Source organism: Euprymna scolopes, chromosome 1 (genome assembly GCF_053919585.1).
Source record: "Euprymna scolopes isolate OS-2025 chromosome 1, ASM5391958v1, whole genome shotgun sequence".
Lineage (NCBI taxonomy): Eukaryota > Metazoa > Mollusca > Cephalopoda > Sepiida > Sepiolidae > Euprymna > Euprymna scolopes.
Genome location: NC_136482.1, coordinates 198,908,560 through 198,933,028, shown reverse-complemented (window position 1 = coordinate 198,933,028; position 24,469 = coordinate 198,908,560). Strand labels below are relative to the sequence as shown.

At 30.6% G+C, this 24,469-nt stretch overlaps 1 protein-coding gene across 1 annotated transcript in view; it reads left to right on the top strand.

The window, feature by feature from the left end:
- The window catches only part of LOC145279372 (BRCA1-associated protein-like), an 86,677-nt gene that overhangs the window by 40,406 nt on the left and 21,802 nt on the right, over positions 1-24,469 (top strand). Inside the window, exons 3-8 of the mRNA XM_080130719.1 lie at positions 1,783-2,170; positions 5,327-5,437; positions 11,050-11,128; positions 11,742-11,855; positions 15,554-15,619; positions 19,128-19,210. Coding sequence (XP_079986845.1) covers positions 1,783-2,170; positions 5,327-5,437; positions 11,050-11,128; positions 11,742-11,855; positions 15,554-15,619; positions 19,128-19,210 — 841 coding nt within the window. The remainder of the gene's footprint in view (positions 1-1,782; positions 2,171-5,326; positions 5,438-11,049; positions 11,129-11,741; positions 11,856-15,553; positions 15,620-19,127; positions 19,211-24,469) is intronic.

The window sequence follows — 24,469 nt, the reverse complement described above, 5'->3', positions numbered from 1 at the left end:
AAGTCTATATTCCAAATTTCAAAATATTGACCATCTTAACGTTTATTCCTTAAAATAAAGAGAGTGTAATAAAATAAAATAAAAAATGTAATTTCAACTTCGCTCCCAATTTTTTGATTTTGTAATGTTGCCCAAATGCTTTTTTTTTTTTTTTTTTTTTTCTGCTTTTTGGTCCCCCAACAACAGGAAGGTGAACCTATGAATTCACCCTTGTTTGTTCGTCTATTTGTCTGTTCGTCTGTCTGCACTTTTCTCAATAACTACGCCTTGGAATTTTTTGAAATTTTGCACAAACATTAAACATGATATGAGTAAAAAGGTAACTGTAGGGATTTTCCAGGAAAACTTCAGTTGCACCCCCCCCCCCTGTCTCTAGGAGTGCCTTTTGGGTTAAAATGGCTAAAGTTGGCATTTTGTACTTATTAAAAATTGATGCCTTGGATTTTTATAAAACTTTCTGAAAAGTTGTAACTAACTGATTTCTATATTTGTTTGTCTATATTTTGCAATACCTCTTGGGTGTGCCCCAGGGGCTCTTTTAGGGTTATTAAAAACACTTCTCTTTAAATGACTATTCTGCCATATTTGTCAAAAATTTTCTATGTATGTCTATTAGCAGTTTTGCATGGTGCTGAACTCCAATTTAAATATGTTGGGGACTTTTGGGGCTAAATGGGGGGGGGGACAAATCACTAGCGGGGGACTATGCATGCTTCACTTGTTCTTCTGATGAGTTAAGAGCGAATTAAATTCATTGATTGATATAATTAAATGAATGATTTTGCACTACAAAACAGGTGCATGTCAACTTGAAGGAATAAATGGTAAGATGGTCAACATCTTGAAATTTGGCATATCGACTTTTGTCATTTATTTGTTATATATATGTGAGTGTGTTTATATATTTGTTTATTTATCTAACATAAGTTTAAGTCAGAGCTAAATAACAATCTATTTGACCTAGCCTTTGAACTAGCCTACTTTGTTTTTTTTTTCTTTTGTTATATTATTGGCACTTAGGTTGTTAGGGTGGAGACGAACCTCCAAGCTGTCGGCCAGGATAAAAGTAAGCAATAGTTTAATAATTAAATAATATTTTAAAATATAAAATTATCCATGATTTGCTAAATTTAAAAAAATCGTGTTACAAATTACACTGTAATATTAACCATTTTCTGTAAATGAACTAATTTTTGTTTTCTGTTTCATCTTTAAACCAATTTTTGTATAAAGAAACAATCAATATTTTTGCAAATGGCTTCTTGAGATCCACCATTTCGTACAAATGAAAAATCCAAAATGGCGTCTACATTGGTTAGGAACGTACTTATTCAAAAGTTTCTTTTCCTTTACAAAGAGCATGTTTTTCTGCATCAACATAATTATCTATTTTTTTTTTTAATTGTCTTTTTTTTTTTTTTTTTTTTTTTTTTTTTTTTTTTTTTTTTTTTTTTATCCATTTCTTTTAACAGTATTTTAACAGTATTTTAACAGTATTTTCATGTGTAAATTTTATGACTAATATGTATTGTTTGGTTGTTAAATTATTAATTGAAATAAATTGCTGTAAAATTCTAATTTGAGATCATTCTACCTATAAAATTATTGCATGTAAACAACTAAAGCTTTCCAATAATTAATACTTAGAAATTTGCTCAAAATTTTAAAGTGAAAAATGTCTTTCTATTCGACATTTTAAATGCTTGCAAATTCTTTTCGAACATAGAAGGGCCACAAACCAATAAAGTTATTGCTGTTTTTTTTTTTTCTCTCTTTTTGCAGGCTCGGCTTCTGGAAACCCGAAGCGCAAATGCCCATCTGATTGCAATGACACCAGGTTAGAATCTGTAAACCCTGAAGCGATTACTCTCAAATTTACCCCTGCTACTGATGCCGATTCTACTAGTCTGCCAATAAAGTGGGATTCGACCGGCGCTAATAGTGAGCAGTCAGCCCAACCTCCTGGCAAGTGTCAATCACGAGAGACTAGCGTGTCAACAAGGGATTCGCGGGAATCTTCCTACAGCAGTGCCGATAGCATGTCCTATTCAACCACCAGCCGCAGCAGCACGCGTCCAAAAAGTCATTGCAATTCTTCCAACATTCATTTCTTTTCTGGAAACCCAATGGTTGAAGTCACCAAAGGAATCTTACATGTATATAAAGATAAGTAAGTCTAATTTCTTTCACTTTCGCAACGATAACGATTTCTTTGGATTTTGTGTTTACGACTTTTTTTTTCTGTCATTTCCCCTGTTCATTTCCAAAACATTCAACCAAATTTGATGTGTGCAGGCCTTTGAAATAAAAGCTGGCATACTACAAGGTGATACTCTGGCTCCATTCTTATTTGTGATACGTCTCGATTACATACTGAAACACTCTGTCAATCAATATGGGAAACATGACCTAATATTGTCTCCAGCAAAGAATATTAGTGATTCCGATGATCTTGTTTTGTCAGCTGATGCCGACGCGCAAAAGTGGCTACATATTCTGGAAGTCTGTTGTCATGATTCGACTGCATACAAATGCAACTGAAACAGAATATATGTCCTTCCACCAAACTATCCCAATTGAAACAGAACACCACTCAAACAAGTAGAAGACTGTCAATATCTTGGTTGCCATCAACCGAAAAGACATTCCTGTCAGAATAGCCAAGGCTTGGAGTGCACTTAATTTGCTTAAAGTTATGGAAATCTACCCTTTCAGAACAGATCAAGAAAAACTTTTCTTCCTAAGGCCATGGAAGATAGACTTGTGGCAGAAAAAAGTCAATTTGGTCCGGGCAACCCACCCGATATGATGATGATGCAAGTCTCTGTTTTAGCAATACCCACTGACCAAAAGACACTTTAGATAATTAGATTTCAAGGTAGTTCTACTAAAATAGTTACATTTTAAAAACACTTTGTCCTCAAAATGCCACCATTTTGTTCAAAAATAAATATATTTTCACCTGCGTTAATAAATAATAATCTACATTGATATATTCAAAGAGTTTTGAGCAACTATTGTTGAAAATTTTAACGCTATAAAACAATTTTCATTCAATAAAACAAAAGTGATGAATTTGGTAACTTATTTTTTTTTTTTAAACCCTGCTCATTTAAATGATTGATACCATGTTTCTATAAAAAAATTTTGTCATGGAATTTGAAACCAATCAGAAAAAAATCAATTTTAATTATTTTTGAGGTACAAAATAAATTGACCCATTCATATATTTGTCGTTTTAAAAAAAAAATATTTTAATACTTGACGTGTATTGAAAATTTTTTTCAAAATATTTTTTATACATTAACATTATTGATGTGTATTGAACATTTTTTTTTTCAAAATATTTTTATGCATTAACAATATTGACGTGTATTGAACATTTTTTTTTTCAAAATATTTTTTATGCATTAACAATATTGACGTGTATTTAACTTTTTTTTTCAAAATATTTTTTATACATTTTGACGTGCACTGAACATTTTTTTTTTAAATATTTTTTATACATTAACAAGTAAATAAATCAATCTTTTTTTGATGCATTAAAATTTTAATTTTATGTTTACTTTTTTCATATTAACAATTTTTAATTAACTTATCCGAAAAATATTAGCCTTTTTTTTTTTTCAGCAAAAGTAATCGATTTGATTAGTAGCGTTTATAATTATAAGCTACTAGCAGCAGCAGCAGTTGTTGGCTGTTTATTTCTAAATTAACCACAATTTTGTGAATTACGTTTACAGGTTTATTTTGAAAAAGGAAAAACTTTTTTAATATTAATGCAGTTTGTGTTTTGTTTTTTTTTTTTTGTTTTTTTAAATCAATGACTCTGTCAAGAAATACTGGTGTTCGAATATACTTGACTTTCAAAGTTGTAGTAATACATGACTTTCTAGCTGCCAATTTCAAAAACTAAAGATTCTACTTTTTTAGACGGTTACATGCGATTACCCATAAAAACTTGGCTGAAAAGAAAAAAATATAATTGAGTAGACGAATCCGTTTCATATGTAAATTTTATGTTGAATGATCATCCAGTTTCCAATCATTCTTGTCTTTTTTGAGTAGTCAGCACTCAAATCTTTTTTGATACTATTTCAAGTTGAATAGTTAGTATGTGTGTGTATATAATATATATCTCATTCAAACACTACTGCGTTTGAATATATGGTTAAGTGGCAGTTTTAATCATTTCGAACTGCTTTAAAGCTTCCCCACTCATTTTTCGACCAAATTTCAAACAATTATTACAGTTTATAGATCATCTTCTCAGCTATATTGTGAAAACAATTTTCAATTTTCATTCAATAAAACAAAAGTGATGAATTTACTCGTGTTCAAAATCATTTAAAAAAATGTAAGGAGGTGAGTAACGTTTTTTGTGACTGGTTTCCATAGCAACCATGTTGCTGTAGCGACTAGTGTTGCTACCAATTCACCAGTCTCACAAAAAAGGAAGTAACAAGTGAAACAGAGAGAATGAAAGCAGACACGTGTCGTACATTAATATTACATATGTGTGTATGCTATGTTTATCGGAGCAAAAAACTAAGACTGAATTTAAACAAAGAACAAGTGAATTTACTGGAAGCCTGGAGAGATCATGGATTATAATAGAAAAATGCGAGCATGGAAAGTAATATGGTTAAGCTTAAACACGGAAAAGGACAAGATATTATAGTAAATAATATAATAAATTTATAACTTAAAATATTGCAGCTTTAAGAATAAAAAAAAAAATTCAGTTTAACATTATATAATCAATTCTTAATGGTGCAATATTTTAAGTTATAAATTTACAATCACATGCAAACCTGCTCCACCCTGTGCTTAAGCAAAACATATTCAGGCGGCAAAGAATGAAAGCAAAAAACCATTTAATAATCTCATCATCTCTCGTGTTGTTTTAATAAAAAAAATTTTCAAATGTGTTTCTTCATATTTGGTTTCATCGACCTTCTTCAGGTGTATCTTGTCAAACACAGAATGTTTCTGTCAAACTTGGGAATTTTTTTATGGAATTTCGAACGGAACCATTTATTTACTTCATGGGGGTAGTATGCTTTTGTTCCGTCAGCCTTGACTGGATAAAAGTCCTAAATAATTTGCAATTGTATTTTTCGGTCGCCCACACTGAGAATTGAACCTTCAACCTTCAGGTGAATATCACTTACAATGGAGTCTTCCAAGTACTCTAACCACTGAACCATTGAAAATGATACTCATAATGAGAACAGTAGTCTGAAGAATCCAAATATGATTAACGAATCCTCATCTCAAAAATTTAGAAACGAAAAAAAAATGTGTTTCTTGTTTTATTTTCCAGCCAAATGGTTTCTTTAAAAAAAGAATTGCCGCGGAGTGAATTGATTTGTATGCTAGGTGTTTCCGCAGCATACACCATTCATGATTTGCTTAGGTTCACCGCTCCAGTTAGGTGAGCATAACCTGCTTTTTCTCTGTCTTTTCTTTGTGTGTGTGTACCTTTCTCGCAAGTGTTGGGAAGTGGTAAAGAAAGGGGAAAAAAATGTATGACAAAAGAAAGGGAAATATATATATATATATGAGGGGGGGGGGCTCAGTCGTAAAATACACTTTAATATATTTTAATTTGTCCAGATTTTGTATATATTATTAGTCGTGATTTCAAAAGTAAAAAAAAAAAAAAAAAGAAAGTATTTGAGTGCCCCCAGCTAGAATCGAAACTTACACGCATATGAATGGATTAAAAATGAACAATAAACTAAGATGAATGTACAAAATGTATAACGATTTTTTTCAATTTTGACCCCTTAAAAACTATTTTAACCGACTAAAGACCCATAAAAGAACAGTCCATAAAAAATCCAATCATTTATGGCCCCTTAGAATTTAGATTACATACACACTTTAGCCTGATGTCTTCCCACTGTGATGAAACGTGGAAACCTCTCTATAAATTAAATTGCATACATTTTCAAATATTCATAGCAGAAATTACCGAATGCATTTATTTCAAGTATTTGGGAGAATTGAGAAAAATTTATTTCCATTTTGTTTTTTGTTTTTGTTTTTTGTTTTTCCAGTTTGTTTTTTTGTTTTTGTTTTTTGTTTTTGTTTTTTGTTTTTCCAGTTTGTTTGTTTTTTTTGTTTTTTTTTTTTTTTGTTTTTTTAAAGTTTTCTTTATTTCTGAAGCCTTATCATTGCGATGTTATTTTAAACAAATATTCCAAAGAACATGGGCAAAAGATAATTTTTCTCTGGTGTTTTTGAAGAAAATCTTTTTAAGTTCATTGTTCTGCCAATCAATAGAACGTTTGTTGCTTTTGTGCATTATTTTGTGTACACGCAATAACCCTTATCCCCGAGTGGCTTCCGGGCCTTGATAAGTGGTGACTCCCATGTAAAAAAAACAAAAAAAAACGCACTATCAATAATTTCCCCCACTCTTTATCTGTGCCTAAACCTAAACGTAGATTCCATGAGCAAAGTTTCTTTCTTAGAACTGCATGCCTATGGAATTGTCTTGTTTTTCTGCTTTCCAGCTGACTACAATATGGTTGTCTTCAAGTCTAACGTAAACAAATTCTTGATGAGCCGTTCCATATAAGTTAACAAATTTACCAAATTTCCATTACTAACGATTACTTTATTGTCCAATTGTCTACTGTACACTCTTTAACCCTTATCCTCGAGTGGCCTCTTGGCATTGATAAGTGGTGATGTCTTTGTAAAAAAAAAATTAAAATCTTTTTGTAATGGGAGATCACATCTACATTCTAAGATTAAAAAACAAAAACATAAAAAAATATTAATAATCATGAGATAATAATTAGAAACAAATTATGAACAAAAATTTTAATTTTACTATAAAAATCTTTTTCGTCTCCCGACCAAAAGGAGGGTGGACCTGTAAATTCACCCTTGTCCGTTTGTTTGTCTGCACTTTTCCCAATAACTATGCCTTGGAACTTTTTTAAATTTTTCACTAACATTAAACATGATATGAGTAAAAAAAAAAAAAAAAAGTAACAGAACGGATTTTCCAGGAAAACTACAGTTTTTTTTTTTTTTTTTTTTTTTTTTTTTTTTTTTTTTTTTTTTTTTACATATGCATCACCACTTATCAAGGCCAAGAGACCACTCAAGGATAAGGGTTAATGAAGTAATCGTTAGTAATGAAAATTCAGTAAATTTGTTAACTTATATGGAACGGTTCATCAAAAACTTGTTTACGTTAGACTTGAAGACAACCGTATTGTAGTCAGCTGGAAAGCAGAAAAACAGGAGACAATTCCATAGGCATGCAGTTCTAAGAAAGAAACTTTGCTCATGGAATCTACGCGTAGGTTTAGGCACAGATTATGGAGGATTTAGTAATTTCTTTTTGTGCATAACTCTAATTTACATATGTTAAGGCCTAAAACTGCACCATTTGTTCATTTTCAACAAGATTCGATGTCCCCTGGGAACTTTTGGGGGCTAAATGGAGGGGGGGGCTGAACTTAGCTTCTTTTTTTTTTTTCGTTCACTGTGCGCTCAAAGGGGGGGCATGCATGCTTCACGTGTTTCATTTCTAATTTAGAAAATGATGACGTTTAACGTCACCAATTGTTCTATTGTTTTAGTTTCATCTCGCCAAAACCTCTAAAGCCATTGCTGTACTTGTAATATATTCTCTAGGTCAGGGATCGGCACCTCTGACCCTTAAGCCAATTTTGTTTGGCCTGCCACCTTGCTCAGGGCATGATTAACACAAACTAATCAAACCAGAGTAACAGTTGAGAGACTGAATCTATCAATGTTCAAATTCTTAAATTTAACTGAGAATGCGTTTTACCTTTTTGATTTTTATCAAAATTTAAACCTAATTGATTTTTTTTTGTGTGTGTGATTGGGTTTGTATGTTCAATTGTAAGAGTCATAATTGTTAACGTATTTTAATTTTAGTTTTTTTATTGTATTTTTATTAAAAAATAATGTATATTTGTGCTAAATTGTTTTATTTTTGTGTTTCCATGAAACGGTTTAATTTTATTTTCATTTTAATACATCTTATTATTATTTTTATTATTATTATTGTTGTTATTTTTATTATTTTTTATTGTTGTTTTTATTATTATTATTATTAGACTAAGATGGATCACAAAGCAGTAAACAGAAACATGTTTCTTGTTAAATCATTTTCTAATTGTGTTTCAGTGTAGAAATGATTTTTTTTCTTTTAATTGTAACAATTTGTTTTCTTTCTGCAGTAAACTGCAGATTTTTTTTTTTTGTAAAATGTTTAATTTTTTTTATATTCCTGTAATAAAATAAGTGTTATTTAAATATCATATTTAACATTTTTTTCTTTAAATGCACAAAAAATTGTTTCCATATTTAACAACATTGTTGCTCTCCATGACTATGTAACCAAAGCTGTTTGCGTCCCCCCTCTTATAATCAGCACAGCTTTTTAGCCCTCACACTTCAAAAAGTTGCCAACCCCTGCTCTAGTCTCTTCATGGGTTGATATGAAGATGATCGTCTTATGGGATGAAAAGTTCTTCCGTATCATTTGTAAAGCTTGTGATTCTTCCACAAGTTGTTTGTGACCTCGATCGTTAATTATTGTCAATAATTAACACATTTGTACTGAAAGCATATGTGTTTATCTTTGATGCAAGCTTCAGACAGATTGAGAAATAGATTATTGGCTATTTTAAGGATCTTGTATTTTGATTAAAAAATTTTCCCCAAAAACCTCCTTGCATCTTAGATTGTCATGGGTTTTCTGCTTCCAACATTTGCATGCGGATGATATTTGAACCCTGAACTCGATCATGACTACATCCTGTTTTCATCCTCAACCACAAAATATGACCTACTTTGCAAACGGGAACCAATTTACGTGGTATTCCCAAATAGTCACCCATTTAAGTACTGACCAGGCCTAACATTGCTTAACTTGTATGATTTAATAAGAATCAGGTGCCGATGTGATTATCTTCAGAAGAGATGCTGAGAGCCTGTCTCTACTTTATCGTAATTTTCATTGCAAGTGCTCGTCTGAGCTCCAATCTATGGTTCCCTTCACCTGACTTTCACAATAAACACTCGTCTATCTGAAACCACTATCAATAATTTCACCACCACCCCCACTCTATTATCTGTGCCTAAACCTAAACATAGATTCCATGAACAAAGCTTCTTTCTTAGAACTGCATGCTTGTGGAACTCTGTTCCATTTTCCTGCTTTCCAACTGACTACAACTTCAAGTCCAATGTAAACAAGTTCTTGATGAGCCATCCCCTTAAGTAATCCAATTTACCAAATTTCCACAACTAACGATTACTACAATATTGTCCCATTGACTTCCATGCACTCATTAACCCTTATCATTGAGTGGCCCCCAGGCTTTGATAAGTGGTGACACCTATGTAAAAAACAGAAAAAAAACTGTCTGTAATGCCCGCCTCCAATTGATGATTTCAATTTGGTTGATTGACTGTTAGAATTATTTTACATTAAAACTTTCAGGAATTGTCATCTAAACTTCAGCCTCAGTCCCATCGACGAAATGTTGCATCCCTCTGTCTGTTCTAAAAGTACTCAATTCGAAGGATCAAGATTAAAATCAGACTTGTTATGAATACAATTTACTAATTAAAGTGCCAAAAATTGTTAAAAAAAAAAAAAAAAAAAAAATCTCTCTCTCTCATATATATATATATATATATATATATATATATATAAAGATCAGCAAGTTTCATTCCTAATGATTTCCACGCTAGCATTGTTACCTAGCATCTTCTCTACTCTTCTGATGAGAAGCATTAGGTTTCAAAATGCCTTGGCATAAAGAGTCCTCTGTATCCCCCAACTAAATGTGTATACCCTAATTGAATAAATGAACCATTCTATATTTACCAATATATAGTTTTTGTGACTTCATTTTCCATTCTTATTGTTTTCATATATATATACTAGCATGGGTGCCCAGCGTTGCCTGGGTGTTTGGCGGTGAGTGTTGAGCAAAAAAAAAAAAAAGTGAAAAAAGTGGTAGTAGGAAGATAGGCTTGACCCCCCCCCCTACCGCAAAGGATGGAAAAAAAGTGACGTCTTTGCTGATACGACCACCGCCAAACCGGAAGTGACATAGGTTTAAATTAAGGCTAAACAAGCGAAAGGAGGGGATGACTTTCAAAAATATCGGCAAAAAAAGCGACCCCTCCCTGTAGAAAAGTGCCTAGTTGAGGGTGAAAAAAATTAATGTTTTTAGCCAATTTTTCGGTTTTTGTCGTCTGAAGGGTCGAGCTTCAAAACGATACTGATCTTGTGAAAATCCGTCGCCTCTGTCATAAGTTTTAGGCAGATATGCAAACATACATACATACATTTATATATTGGTAGCTCAAATTTTCGACCCAAACCGATTAAAAAGCTTGCGCTATCTCTGAATACCCTTTATGTAAAATTTCAAATGTTTAGACCAGAAATTGTCTGAGTAATTTGGTAGAGCTTGCAAAGGTCAAATTTTTTAATTTGACCCCTATTATGACCCCTTAACATTTATTGTTTTTGGCTCAAATCAAGTTATTAAATTAGATCCATGTCCAAGGAACTTATATCTAAAATTTCAATTGTTTATACCCAAAATTGGCAGAGGAGTTTGGTAGAGTTCTCAAACGTCAAACCGTTGAATATTGACCCCTTAACATCCACATTTCTAGCCGATAACGGATTACAAAGATTTTCCCAAATCTCAATACCCTGTATATCAAATTTCGAGTCTGTAGACTGAAAATTGACAGGTATTGTGTAGGGAAATGTACACAGACAGACTGACGGACAGACACTTTCACTTTTATAGATATGTAGATAGATATATAAAATATTTGATTAATTTACATGAGTTTTGGAATATGTAATTTTCATTTGTTGATATATATGTACATCATAAAAAACTTTTTCTGTATTTTTCTTTCTTTTTTTTTTTGTTAAGTCGGTTGAGTTCTGGACAAAAACTGCAAATTTTATTATGAAAGAATTCAAGGATATCCATTTTTTTTTTTTTTTTTTTTCAGTGCTGGAGTTGAAAGTATGAGGATCATCCGTGATTCCATGCCTAATCAATACATGGTTTTGATAAAATTCAAAACTCAGGTGAGACGATCAATATACTCTTTTTTTTTTTTATTAGAACAAAAATTGAAAAATTGAATTTCAAATAAAACCAATGGTATTTGCTTGTCATTTCACATTTATGAACATATCCAAAAATTATGAAAAACAATATTCAAAGATAATTTAGCAAAAAATGAATTTTGCTAAATTGGCCTAAGATTTTAAAAAATGTATTACCTCCCTTGTTATGAGTCAAACTTTTATTTTTATTTAAATTTTTTTTTTTTTTTTTTTTTTAGCAAAATTGTTTTCAAAAACTATTTTCATTAATAATTTTCCACCTTATCGTTTTTCATAATATTTGTATATGTTCATTACTGTGACATAACAATTCAGTTGATATCATTGGTTTCACTTGAAAATTTCATTTTTCGCTTTAATAACAAAGAAGTTTTTTTTTTTTTTTTTTTTTTTTTTTAAGCAAAGTTGCAAACATCCATCCTTCTATATTTGTAACGAATTAAAAAAATAAATATTTCTAAAAAGATTGGGGGGGGGGATTAATTATTTGGATTATTATTCTCATATTGGTTGTTGCCTTCACAACATTTTCATTGAAATAACTTCCCTTCATATTTTTTTTATTTTACAGGAGATGGCAGATGAGTTTTATTCGGCCTTTAATAACACTCACTTCAACTCCATTGAGTCCGATGTTTGTCATTTGGTGTATGTAGCCAAGATTGAGGCTATTAAATCATCTGAGGTTCGTTCGAATCCCGTCTTTCTATCCAATTATAACAATTATTGTTAGTCATATTTGAGTAATGTTTTTGTATTCACCATCAATGACAAAAGCATTATTTTATTATTAATTATCAGCAGTTACTAGCAGGAGGAGCACCTGGCTTTGCCCGGTTGTAAAATAGACTTAGATATATTTTAATTTGTCCAGATTTTGTATATATTATTATAGTAGTGATTTCAAAAGTTTAAAAAAAAAAAAAAAAAAAAAAAAGTAGGTGCCATCAGCTAGAATCGAAACTGAAAACAAAACTGTACCAACGTGACACGAATATAAACTGATTAAAAATAAACTAAGATGAATGTACAAAATGTATAACGATTTTTTCAATTTTTAACCCTTTTGACCCATTAAAAACTATTTTAATTGACTAAAGAAGCCATGAAAAGGCCATGAAAATTCCTAGTGCTGCCCTACGACTTTTAGTTTTGGAAGAAATAGAATTTGAAAATATGGAGATATGGACAGACAGCCATAGTGAATTTTATAAATTAGACTGGGTGTCCAGTGTTGTCTGTCGGGGTGTTTGGATGTGTGTGTTGAGCAAAAAAAAAAAAAAAAAAGTGGTAGTAGGTAGACAGGCTCAAATCCGTACCGCGAAGGAGGAAAAGAACGTGAAAAAAAAAAAGTGGCATCTTTGTTGTGTCCATCGCAAAACCGGAAGTGGCGAAGGTTTAAATTAAGGCTAGTCAATCGAAAAGAGGGGATGACTTTCGAAAGTATTGCCAAAAAAAGCGACCCCCCCCTCCTTGTAGAAAAGTGCCCAGTTGAGGGTGAAGGAATGAATGTTTTCAGCCAGTTTTTTTATATTTGTTGTCTGAAGGGTTAAGCTTCAAAATGATATCAATCTTGTGAAAATCCGTCGCCTCTGTCCTAAGTTTTAGGCAGACATACAAACATACATACATACATACATACATACACATACAAACAGACATGTGAGATTTATATTATAGACTAGCAGGGGTGGCTGACGTTGCCCGGGTGTGTGTAGGTGTAAAAGAAAAAAAATGTCCGATATGAAGGGTTTCCTCCGAACATGGTACCCCCGTAATAATAATAAAGGGTTGGGTTCGAGACTCCTAACAAACGGTTCTCAAGTTCGATACAAAACACCTGATGAAGGCCGGAGGGCAAAACGGCCGAAACGTGACTCTAACAACCAAGATGAGGAAGTCAGTCCGACAATCTCAATCAATGAAAACACCTCATCTCAAAAATATAGACAATTACTATCTTTTATGTTTCTGAATTTTGGAAACAAGGATAATTCATATTTGGATTCTTCGGACCATTTTTTTTCATCTTGAATGTTATTTTCACAATGTTTTAGTCATTCAATCTTCCTCGGGTGTATCTTGCCGAACGCGGGGTTGTGAAAATAACATTCAAGATGAAAATCTAAATACAAATAATCATCTCAAAAATTTTCACCTGCAGATATTTTGTCAAACTAGTTTTATAGAATGAGTACTTGTGCAGTTTAATCAAGACATTAAAAAATGAAAATATCCCAAAAAGTTATATTGTACCTATCCGTTTTGGACAGAAGATCCAAAAAAAATAGTGACATGGAATATGGTTTCCGCTCCGCAAGATCTACAGTAGATGTGCTAACGGTTATATCTCATAGGATTAGTGAATCTCTTGACATATCGAAGGCCTTCGATAAAGTATGGCATAAGGACCTACTTCACAAGATTTCGAGCTACAGTATCACTGGTAATGTTTTCTCAATCATTAAATCATTTCTCTCTGATAGGTTCATAAGAGTAGTGGTTGATGGGCAGAAATCAGGCCCACAGTATTAATGCTGGAGTCCCTCAGGGGTCCATCCTGGGCCCAACTATCTTCCTGATCTACATCAATGATCTCCCAAAACACATACTTAAATCATTCGTTGATATCTATGCTGATGACACGACCATCTATGGTAACACATCAAAGGCCGTAAATGACAAGGTTCTCTCTCTTCTGATCTTGAGCGTGTGGTACAGTGGGGGAGAAGTGGCTGGTTACTTTTAATGCATCCAAAACCAAGCTTCTATCTTTACATCATCAACGCTCTGATCCCCCATCTGACATCAATTGAAATGGATGGCTCTCGTCTTGGGGAGGCTCCATGTTTTTGACAAGCTTCTGGGTTTGACCGTTACTCTTGATCTGAAAAGGAACACATACATCAGGTCTGTTGCCAAGGACGCTGGGAAAATGGTGGGATCCTTCTACTGCTCCAGAAGATATCTCACTACTGATGCAATTCTCTATCTGTATAAAAGCCAAGTACGTCTAAGGATGGAGTACTGCTGCCACATCTGGGCAGGAGCTGCTAAAAACAGCCTATCCTGCCTTGACAGAGTACAAAATAGACTTTATAGCTTATTGGAGGATGCCCTTTTCGCTTCCCTGCAGCCTCTCTCCCACAGAAGAGACGTTGCAAGCCTGTCTTTGTTTTATCGTTATTTCCATGGCAAGTGCTCATCTGAGCTCCAATCTCTCGTCTCCCCTCGCCAAACTTTCATGAGAAACGCCCGTGTGGCTTAAACTACTGTCAATAATTTTCCCCACTCTTTATCTGTGCCTAAATCCAAACGTAGATTCCATGAGCAGAGTTTCTTTCTCAGAAGTGCACGACTGTGGAACTCTCTTCCGTTTGCCTGTTTCCCACCTGACTACAACTTGGATGTCTTCAAGTCCAACATAAACAAGTTTCTGACAAACCGCTCCCTTAAGTAAGACACTCTATCAAAACCCCCAATACTAATGATTACTACAATACTATCTCATTGATTACTGTACACACAATAACCCTTATCCCTGAGTGGCCTGCGGGCCTTGATAAGTGGTGACCTCCATGTAAAAAAAAAAAAAAAAAAAATGTTTAGCTATTATGCTCCCATATTTGAAAATCTGCACCTGAAGGATGTAGGTTACATCGGTCAAAACATTGTGAATAAAACGACGAAGATGCAGATAGTCATTTCAATAATCCAAAATATGGAATATGCTTCCAAACAACATATGTGAATATTTATCGATGGTTGGGAGAAAAAATATAGAATTGTTACCCAACTATGAGACTACAAGACACAGCATTAAGCAGGCCAAATCTAACTCAAAGCAGAAATTGCACCTCGGTTCACATTTCACAATCAATTACTGCAAACATATTCTGACATAAAAAAAAAATATATATATACATAGGAATGTCCACAAAAAATGCTGTTTAAAAATGTGCTTGCCTTTTTTTTCAAATAATAGACTACCTGAAAAGAAATGTCACTTTCAACTCTGGAAAAAAACACACACACAAAAAAAATTAAATAACATTCAGATTCTTTTATAAATGCATTGTTAAAAACAAAAGCTATGAAATGCTTTTTATATATCTAAAAAATTTTTTCAAAATATGTATTGAAGTTCATTGATTGTTTGGAGATTAAAATTTCTATCATTCGAAATACCTCGAAGCATTTTTGTTATTTTTCACATTTCTATGAATTGAATTTAAATAAAACAAAACTGCATTTTTTGGGGGGAACTAAAAAAAAAAAAAAAAAAAAAAAATGGTGATTTTCTTTTGTTCCAGAAAATATATATTCAGGATTCAAGAATGTGTAACAATGTTTTTTTTTTTTTTTTGTTTTTTTGTTTTTTAGGGTGGTGGCTTGCCAATTCCGGGACTGACAGAGCTGCCAAACTGTCCTGTTTGCCTGGAGAGGATGGTAGGTCATCAAATCCTCATTTTACTTTTATTTTAATCACGATTAACACAAAAGCTAATACAAAATAATCTCATTATAGTTATATTATTTTCTTCCATATTAACGATATTTCTTTGACGTTTCAATCTGGCCTTCAGATTCATGTTTATTCACAATGTTTTCCTGTACTTAGATATCATTATTATTTAGATATGTTTGCTGTTTATCGAAATGAAGCTTTTATTTAAAGAAAGAAAAGAAAACGTAAAAGGTTTGACAGATTTTATTAGAAATACTGATATTTTTTATGTTAATTTAAAAATGCATTTAGTTCTAATTATTTAAATTTATTTTAACTGATTTTTTTTATGTTAATTTAAAAATGCATTTAGTTCTAATTATTTAAATTTATTTTAACTGATATTTTTTATGTTAATTTAAAAATGCATTTAGTTCTAATTATTTAAATTTATTTTAACTGATATTTTTTATATTAATTTAAAAATGCATTAAGTTCTAATTATTTAAATTTATTTTAACTGATATTTTTTATATTAATTTAAAAATGCATTTAGTTCTAATTTAAATTTATTTTAACTGATATTTTTATGTTAATTTAAAAATGCATTTAGTTCTAATTATTTAAATTTATTTTAACTGATATTTTTTATATTAATTTAAAAATGCATTTAGTTCTAATTATTTAAATTTATTTTAACTGATATTTTTTATATTAATTTAAAAATGCATTTAGTTCTAATTATTTAAATTTATTTTAACTGATATTTTTATGTTAATTTAAAAATGCATTTAGTTCTAATTATTTAAATTTATTTTAACTGATATTTTTTATATTAATTTAAAAATGCATTTAGTTCTAATTATTTAAATTTATTTTAACTGATATTTTTTATATTAATTTAAAAATGCATTTAGTTCTAATTATTTAAATTTATTTTAACTGATATTTTTTATATTAATTTAAAAATGCATTTAGTTCTAATTATTTAAATTTATTTTAACTGATATTTTTTATGTTAATTTAAAAATGCATTTAGTTCTAATTATTTAAATTTATTTTAACTGATTTTTTATGTTAATTTAAAAATGCATTTAGTTCTAATTATTTAAATTTATTTTAACTGATATTTTTTATATTAATTAAAAAATGCATTTAGTTCTAATTATTTAAATTTATTTTAACTGATTTTTTTATATTAATTTAAAAATGCATTTAGTTCTAATTATTTAAATTTATTTTAACTGATATTGTTATGTTAATTTAAAAATGCATTTAGTTCTAATTATTTAAATTTATGTTAACTGATATTGTTTATATTAATTTAAAAATGCATTTAGTTCTAATTATTTAAATTTATTTTAACTGATATTGTTATGTTAATTTAAAAATGCATTTAGTTCTAATTATTTAAATTTATTTTAACTGATATTTTTTATATTAATTTAAAAATGCATTAAGTTCTAATTATTTAAATTTATTTTAACTGATATTTTTTATGTTAATTTAAAAATGCATTTAGTTCTAATTATTTAAATTTATTTTAACTGATATTTTTTATATTAATTTAAAAATGCATTTAGTTCTAATTATTTAAATTTATTTTAACTGATTTTTTTATATTAGTTTAAAAATGCATTTAGTTCTAATTATTTAAATTTATTTTAACTGATATTTTTTATATTAATTTAAAAATGCATTAAGTTCTAATTATTTAAATTTATTTTAACTGATATTTTTTATGTTAATTTAAAAATGCATTTAGTTCTAATTATTTAAATTTATTTTAACTGATTTTTTTTATATTAATTAAAAAATGCATTTAGTTCTAATTATTTAAATTTATTTTAACTGATTTTTTTTATATTAATTTAAAAATGCATTTAGTACTAATTATTTAAATTTATTTTAACTGATATTTTTTATGTTAATTTAAAAATGCATTTAGTTCTAATTATTTAAATTTATTTTAACTGATATTGTTATGTTAATTTAAAAATGCATTTAGTTCTAATTATTTAAATTTATTTTAACTGATTTTTTTATATTAGTTTAAAAATGCATTTAGTTCTAATTATTTAAATTTATTTTAACTGATATTTTTTATATTAATTTAAAAATGCATTTAGTTCTAATTATTTAAATTTATTTTAACTGATTTTTTATGTTAATTTAAAAATGCATTTAGTTCTAATTATTTAAATTTATTTTAACTGATTTTTTTATATTAATTTAAAAATGCATTTAGTTCTAATTATTTAAATTTATTTTAACTGATATTTTTTATGTTAATTTAAAAATGCATTTAGTTCTAATTATTTAAATTTATGTTAACTGATATTTTTTATATTAATTTAAAAATGCATTTAGTTCTAATTATTTAAATTTATTTTAACTGATTTTTTATGTTAATTTAAAAATGCATTTAGTTCTAATTATTTAAATTTATTTTAACTGATTTTTTTTATATTAATTTAAAAATGCATTTAGTTCTAATTATTTAAATTTATTTTAACTGATATTTTTTATGTTAATTTAAAAATGCATTTAGTTCTAATTATTTAAATTTATGTTAACTGATATTTTTTATATTAATTTAAAAATGCATTTAGTTCTAATTATTTAAATTTATTTTAACTGATATTTTTTATATTAATTTAAAAATGCATTTAGTTCTAATTATTTAAATTTATTTTAACTGATTTTTTATGTTAATTTAAAAATGCATTTAGTTCTAATTATTTAAATTTATTTTAACTGATTTTTTTTATATTAATTTAAAAATACATTTAGTTCTAATTATTTAAATTTATTTTAACTGATATTTTTTATGTTAATTTAAAAATGCATTTAGTTCTAATTATTTAAATTTATTTTAACTGATATTTTTTATATTAATTTAAAAATGCATTTAGTTCTAATTATTTAAATTTATTTTAACTGATTTTTTATGTTAATTTAAAAATGCATTTAGTTCTAATTATTTAAATTTATTTTAACTGATTTTTTTTATATTAATTTAAAAATGCATTTAGTTCTAATTATTTAAATTTATTTTAACTGATATTTTTTATGTTAATTTAAAAATGCATTTAGTTCTAATTATTTAAATTTATTTTAACTGATATTTTTTATGTTAATTTAAAAATGCATTTAGTTCTAATTATTTAAATTTATTTTAACTGATATTTTTTATATTAATTTTAAAATGCATTTAGTTCTAATTATTTAAATTTATTTTAACTGATATTTTTTATATTAATTTAAAAATGCATTTAGTTCTAATTATTTAAATTTATTTTAACTGATATGTTTTATGTTAATTTAAAAATGCATTTAGTTCTAATTATTTAAATTTATTTTAACTGATTTTTTTTTATTATTAGAATCATGTGACTTAAAATGCTCTGAGTTTTTAGAACAAAAGTTTTTAGAACAAAAGTTTTGACACTATTTTTGTCTAATCTGACTTGTGAGATTATCAACTGATCACTTTTCTTTTTAATTCAGGATGAATCTGTTGAAGGGATCTTAACCATCCTTTGCAATCACGCTTTCCATGTGTCATGCCTTGCACAATGGGGCTATACAAGGTAAATTTTTTTTTTACTCGTATCTCCCAATTTTTATAAATGTCAGGATGATTAATCGGGAATCGGAAAAATCAGAATTTTGGGGGCTACCAGAATTGGAAAAATTTGTGCCTATTTTCCGATGCCCAAAACAATTTTTTTTTTTTTTTTTTTTTTTTTTTTTTTTTTTACATAGGCATCACCACTTATCAAGGCCAAGAGGCCACTCAAGGATAAGTGTTAAAGAGTGTACAGTCGTCAAAAGGATAATATAGTAATCGATAGTAATGGAAGTTCGGTAAATTTGTTAACTTAATCGGAACGGCTCATCAGAAACTTGTTCACGTTGGACTTGAAGACAACCATATTATAGACAGCTGGAAAGCAGGAAAACGGAAGACAATTCCACAGGCGTGCAGTTCTAAGAAAGAAACTTTGTTCATGGAATCTATTCATTTAATTCTTTTTTATTTGATTTTCTTTAATGCAAAACTGTCCACTAGTCATATCACCAAAACTGGTGTTACATTTCATTCTGATGAGGAGGATGGTAGAATCGTCAATTTAATATCAAAATACTAAACACCCATCAGTGGATTATGAAAGTGTTATTGTTTATTTCTGTACGTTTCAGTTTTTAATGATAGATTGACAAATGTGATTGTCGCGTGACAGGGGAGGGAGGTAGAAGACTGTGTCTCGTCTTGCTGTATGTCCCTTTTATGTGGCCCAGAATGACGAGTTGCAATCAATCGACATTCCATCAGTGTTGTTTCGCAAGAACGTGGTCACTCGTTTCGACGTCATCTCCCAGGCTCTCCTAGACATGTGAAAAACTTTTTTGTTTGCCGTGCTTTATCTAAACAGTTTTGAAAATAATATATCTAATAAAAAACATCTAGGTCATAGCTTTGATGATCTGGCTACTTTAGTACAATCTTTCAGCCCTCAATATTTCAATTAAATCTTAAATCTTACGAGAACTTGACACTCGGAACAATGGAGCAAATGGAAACAGCGTGCAAGAAGGAAATCAAGATTTTTTTTTTAAATCGTATCGACAAACTGAACGAAGGATGATTAAGCATTAAAATACATGCCGCACCAACCATCTCCGACAGTCATTGTTCGTGCCTGATTTGTGGTCTTTGTTGGACTTATCCCCGACACGAACATCTGAATTGTTTATTAAACAATTAGACACTCGTACATTGAAATCAACAGGAGAATTCATGTCTCAGAAAATTTATCTTTTCCTAGAATTTGGTACTTAGAATCTGTTGGAGAGCTCATGAGAAAACCATATTTCCTACAAATAAAAAACCTGGTCTTTTCATGGACTCCCTTCTAAGCAGTTGTAGATTTTTTCTTTCAAGAATGTCTACAACCTGGCCCTTCCTTGTATCTTCAAAAATGATATACCCCTGTATTAACTATTTGGTAATATTTATTAATCAACAGGTTTACTTTAACCCGAATAAGACATGTACATAATGGAATTGATATAATCGCATGTATTAAGTGTTCGTAAATGTTTTCATGCTGTTCACATTTTGAGATGATCAAGATTGTCAACTCCATTTCTGCTAAAGCTCCCAGTTCTCAACATAGTGTGAAGCGATCATCTGTTATTTCAATGCTAATGAAGATTATGATTAGAATATGGCAGAATAATTTACGATAAATAATGTGTTGGCGTATTCAAAGAGATTCAACAATGATAGTAAAATGAATCCTAGGAAAACGCTTGCATCGTACAGCTAGCACGTGTATGTATAATATATAGATGAGGAATAAAAGTTGCATGTAATTTTATATCATCATATCAATAAGGAAAGAATAAGAGAAAAACCTCTTTAAGCCCTGACATTTCAAAGCTAAATGCTTGTCATCAGAATAGTAGAACCAGTATTAGATAAAATATATAATATAAACAAAATCTGAATGTATTAAATACAAGAATAATGAACATTGTAGATATTAGAAAGAAGGAATTAGCATGCAGGGATAGGAAAGAGATAAATTTTAACACTAAAGATGTATGTTAGTGGCCTGGCAAGGCCACAGGGGAGACAATCAAGCAAAAAAAAAACCTTAAGCAAAATTCATCCCAATGTATAGATATATCTATATATACCACCTTTGGGGGGGGGGGCAATTTTATAAGTTCAAAATCTCGGCGACTATTTTTTTTTTTTTTTTTTTTTGTCAGAATTTAATAAAGACTTGTTGGAAAACTAATGACCTGAATCGTGCAGTGGGCTATCTGGCATTTGCCCTTAAGGTCGCACATTGTTTCAAAAAGTGGGGGACCACTTTTCTATATTAATTTTACGTAACTTAACAAATAAGTACCCACTTTATGGCCACCTTCTTGATGGGGGGGGGTCTCTTTTTTTTTTTTTTTTTTTTTTTTATAGGGGTGATGTTTATTGTGGCATGGTAAACCAACACAAAACCTACCTTTTTAAAAAAAAAAACTTGTTTTCGATAGGTTTTCGGGTGTGCTGAAAATGAATATTGCATTTAAATTTTCCGCAAGTAAATATTTTTCTGGGTATTAAGCAAAAATGTGCACATACAACAATGGCCACCACTTATAACATAAAGAATTGCACATTGCTTGATACCCGGAAAATTTAAATGCGCTATTTGTTTTCAGCACACCCGAAAACCTAAGGTAGGTTTTGTGTTGGTCTACCTGTAACCTCTACAGGGCAGCTCAGATGCATAGGCTTGGGGGTTGAGGTGCAGCTGGAGCCTGTGGCGTTACCCGTGTTTTCGTCTAGTGGTCGAATTCGTCTCTGTCGTCCGCTCTCTGGCTCTGCTTTTGAATCAGCTTCCAAATGGTCACCTGGGCTGTCTGAGAAATACTTTGTATTCAGCAACGGTGTTTTCAAATAAAGAAAAAAATGTCAAAGCTTAATTGGCTTTTCTTAACATAGAATTGATTATTGTCTTCGACCTTACAAATGATAGTTACACGCTGGCCTAATCATGCAAGCACTGGGGGCTGACAGTTTACTTTTTTTTTTTTTTTTTTTTTTTTTTCAAGCACTTAGTTTTCTCTATCGCCAGTATGGGGGGGAAGGATCAGAGACACGCGTATCGGAGACGTGTTGTCCAAGTGCGTGACAACAAAAGTCTTTCACATCCCCTCCTCACCGCCTTTTATCAATATCGGCTGTAAACCCCCACCCACCCCATCTCTCCAAATATGCCCACAAGTGGCGGCCAACCAATTAGCGTCCGCGCCTTTGTTCCGAATCCTGACCGCTTGGTCGCAGAAGAGGAAGAAAAGAAAATAATAAAAAAGCGACCTTTACATTTATTGAAGGAAAAGGAAGAGATTTCCTTTCTCATCTTCTCTCCACCCACCCCTCTCTCAACACGTCAGTAAAGAGATAACGTCCCCTCACTAGAAATACGAGCCGTCACGTCTAATTAACACAAGGTCTTTTGCCACGCATGGCAGCCTTCTTCAATTGCTCGACAAACGACTTCCCTCGGCCATCTATCAACACATGAGTCCATCTGTTAAATTTCGGAATTATTTTTATGACTTCATTCTGGCGTAGACACACATTGTAGTATCCATTCCGGGGGGGGGGGTCATTTTGATTATCCATCAAGAAACAGACGTATTCTGTTTAAAACAACATTAAACCATCATCATTAGAGTCCAGCCGTGCTAATTCCCCTGAATTCGTGTCAATGAACCACCCAGACTATAAGCTGTTCTTTAATCAACTAGCAAGGTCTCCCGGCATCGCCCGGTCCCCATCGGGTCACATGTTATGTATTCCTTATTAAGATGACGAATTATATATTTGTTGTGAGTGTTCATATTGGTGAGAGATATATTTAACACCGAGACATTTTAATAGACATGTATTGCACTTTGGATGAGGGAAGATATAGATGGATAGAGGGATTGTGAGATTGATAGAGAGAGAGAGGAGATTGACATTTATACCGTTTGACAGTTCTGACAATGGGAGTGTTTCTATAAACATTGACACATACATTTTCTTAACACGTATATTTTGGAGATGAGGATTTTCAGTCTTTTCTCATAATGAAGGAACATTCATTATTTATAATGTCTGAGGGGGAGACGCATTCTTAAGATGATAGACACATTCTTAGATGAGTTTATACACAGTCTTATAAATACAAATTGAGTGGAACACAAGTCTATAAATTGACAATGCCTTTTCCGTTGAATAACATAACACGAAGATGCAGATACAAAATTAAGAAGTTGTTCGTTTATTCCATTCGACCGGTCAATGGCTTTGCATCAAGGAATTCAAAGTCTATACATGATTTCTTTCTTCTCACCTTCGCTTCCAAGGTTCGATGTCAGCTCTGTCTGTCCGACCCTGTCCCGGCCTTACTTCTCAATGACTTCTGACTCGTTGACCTAAAGCTCTTTATATTGAGAACTCATGACGTCATTGCATGACCAAACACGTGCATATAGATCCCGTGGCCCGACACGCCTCACTTGTCCAAACATGCATCGTTCCTCACATGTTTACAACCCGATTCTCTAACCTAATTTTCCTAACCCACTTTACAAATATGTTTAACATTTTCTATTGTTCGGATCTAGATTCCTTATTTTAATTTCATTTCATTAACCAAAACAAAATTCATCATTACATTCCTTTTTCAATAAACAGATATCTAACTATTTTATGTGAACTAAACAATGGTAATTCTACATTCCATTTTCAATAACATTCCTGTATTATTTATTTTAACTTATGACCTTGGATTTTAAACTGTTATTTTCATTTACAGCATCCTCGAAAACCTACATTAGTCATAATTTTAAAGGATTTTTTGTGGGTGGATACTATCTGATATTTCCCCAAAACCTCTGACCTTGATGGCGGAGAAACAAAAACTTGCTTCTTTGGTTTCAAATGATCTGAAATAACAGCAAGGAAGACTTGATTCCAAATATTTCTCATATGTTATATCTCCCCTCTTTAGTTTTCATACATAAAGATTATTTGATACTGGAGATATTCATAATCATACCCTATTTCCTCTAAGTATATATATGTAATATACTGAGTTCGTGGAATTCAGTAAATTTTCATATACCAATAGGTTTTAAGCCAAAAATGGTTGACTTAAGGATTAAGCTACAAAATTATCACATTTCATAATTGAGCATTAATATACTGTGTGTGCAAAATCAAGACTTCAAGACAAGGTGTTGATGACAACGAAAAGTGTATTTCATTTTACGTTACAGTTGTTTCA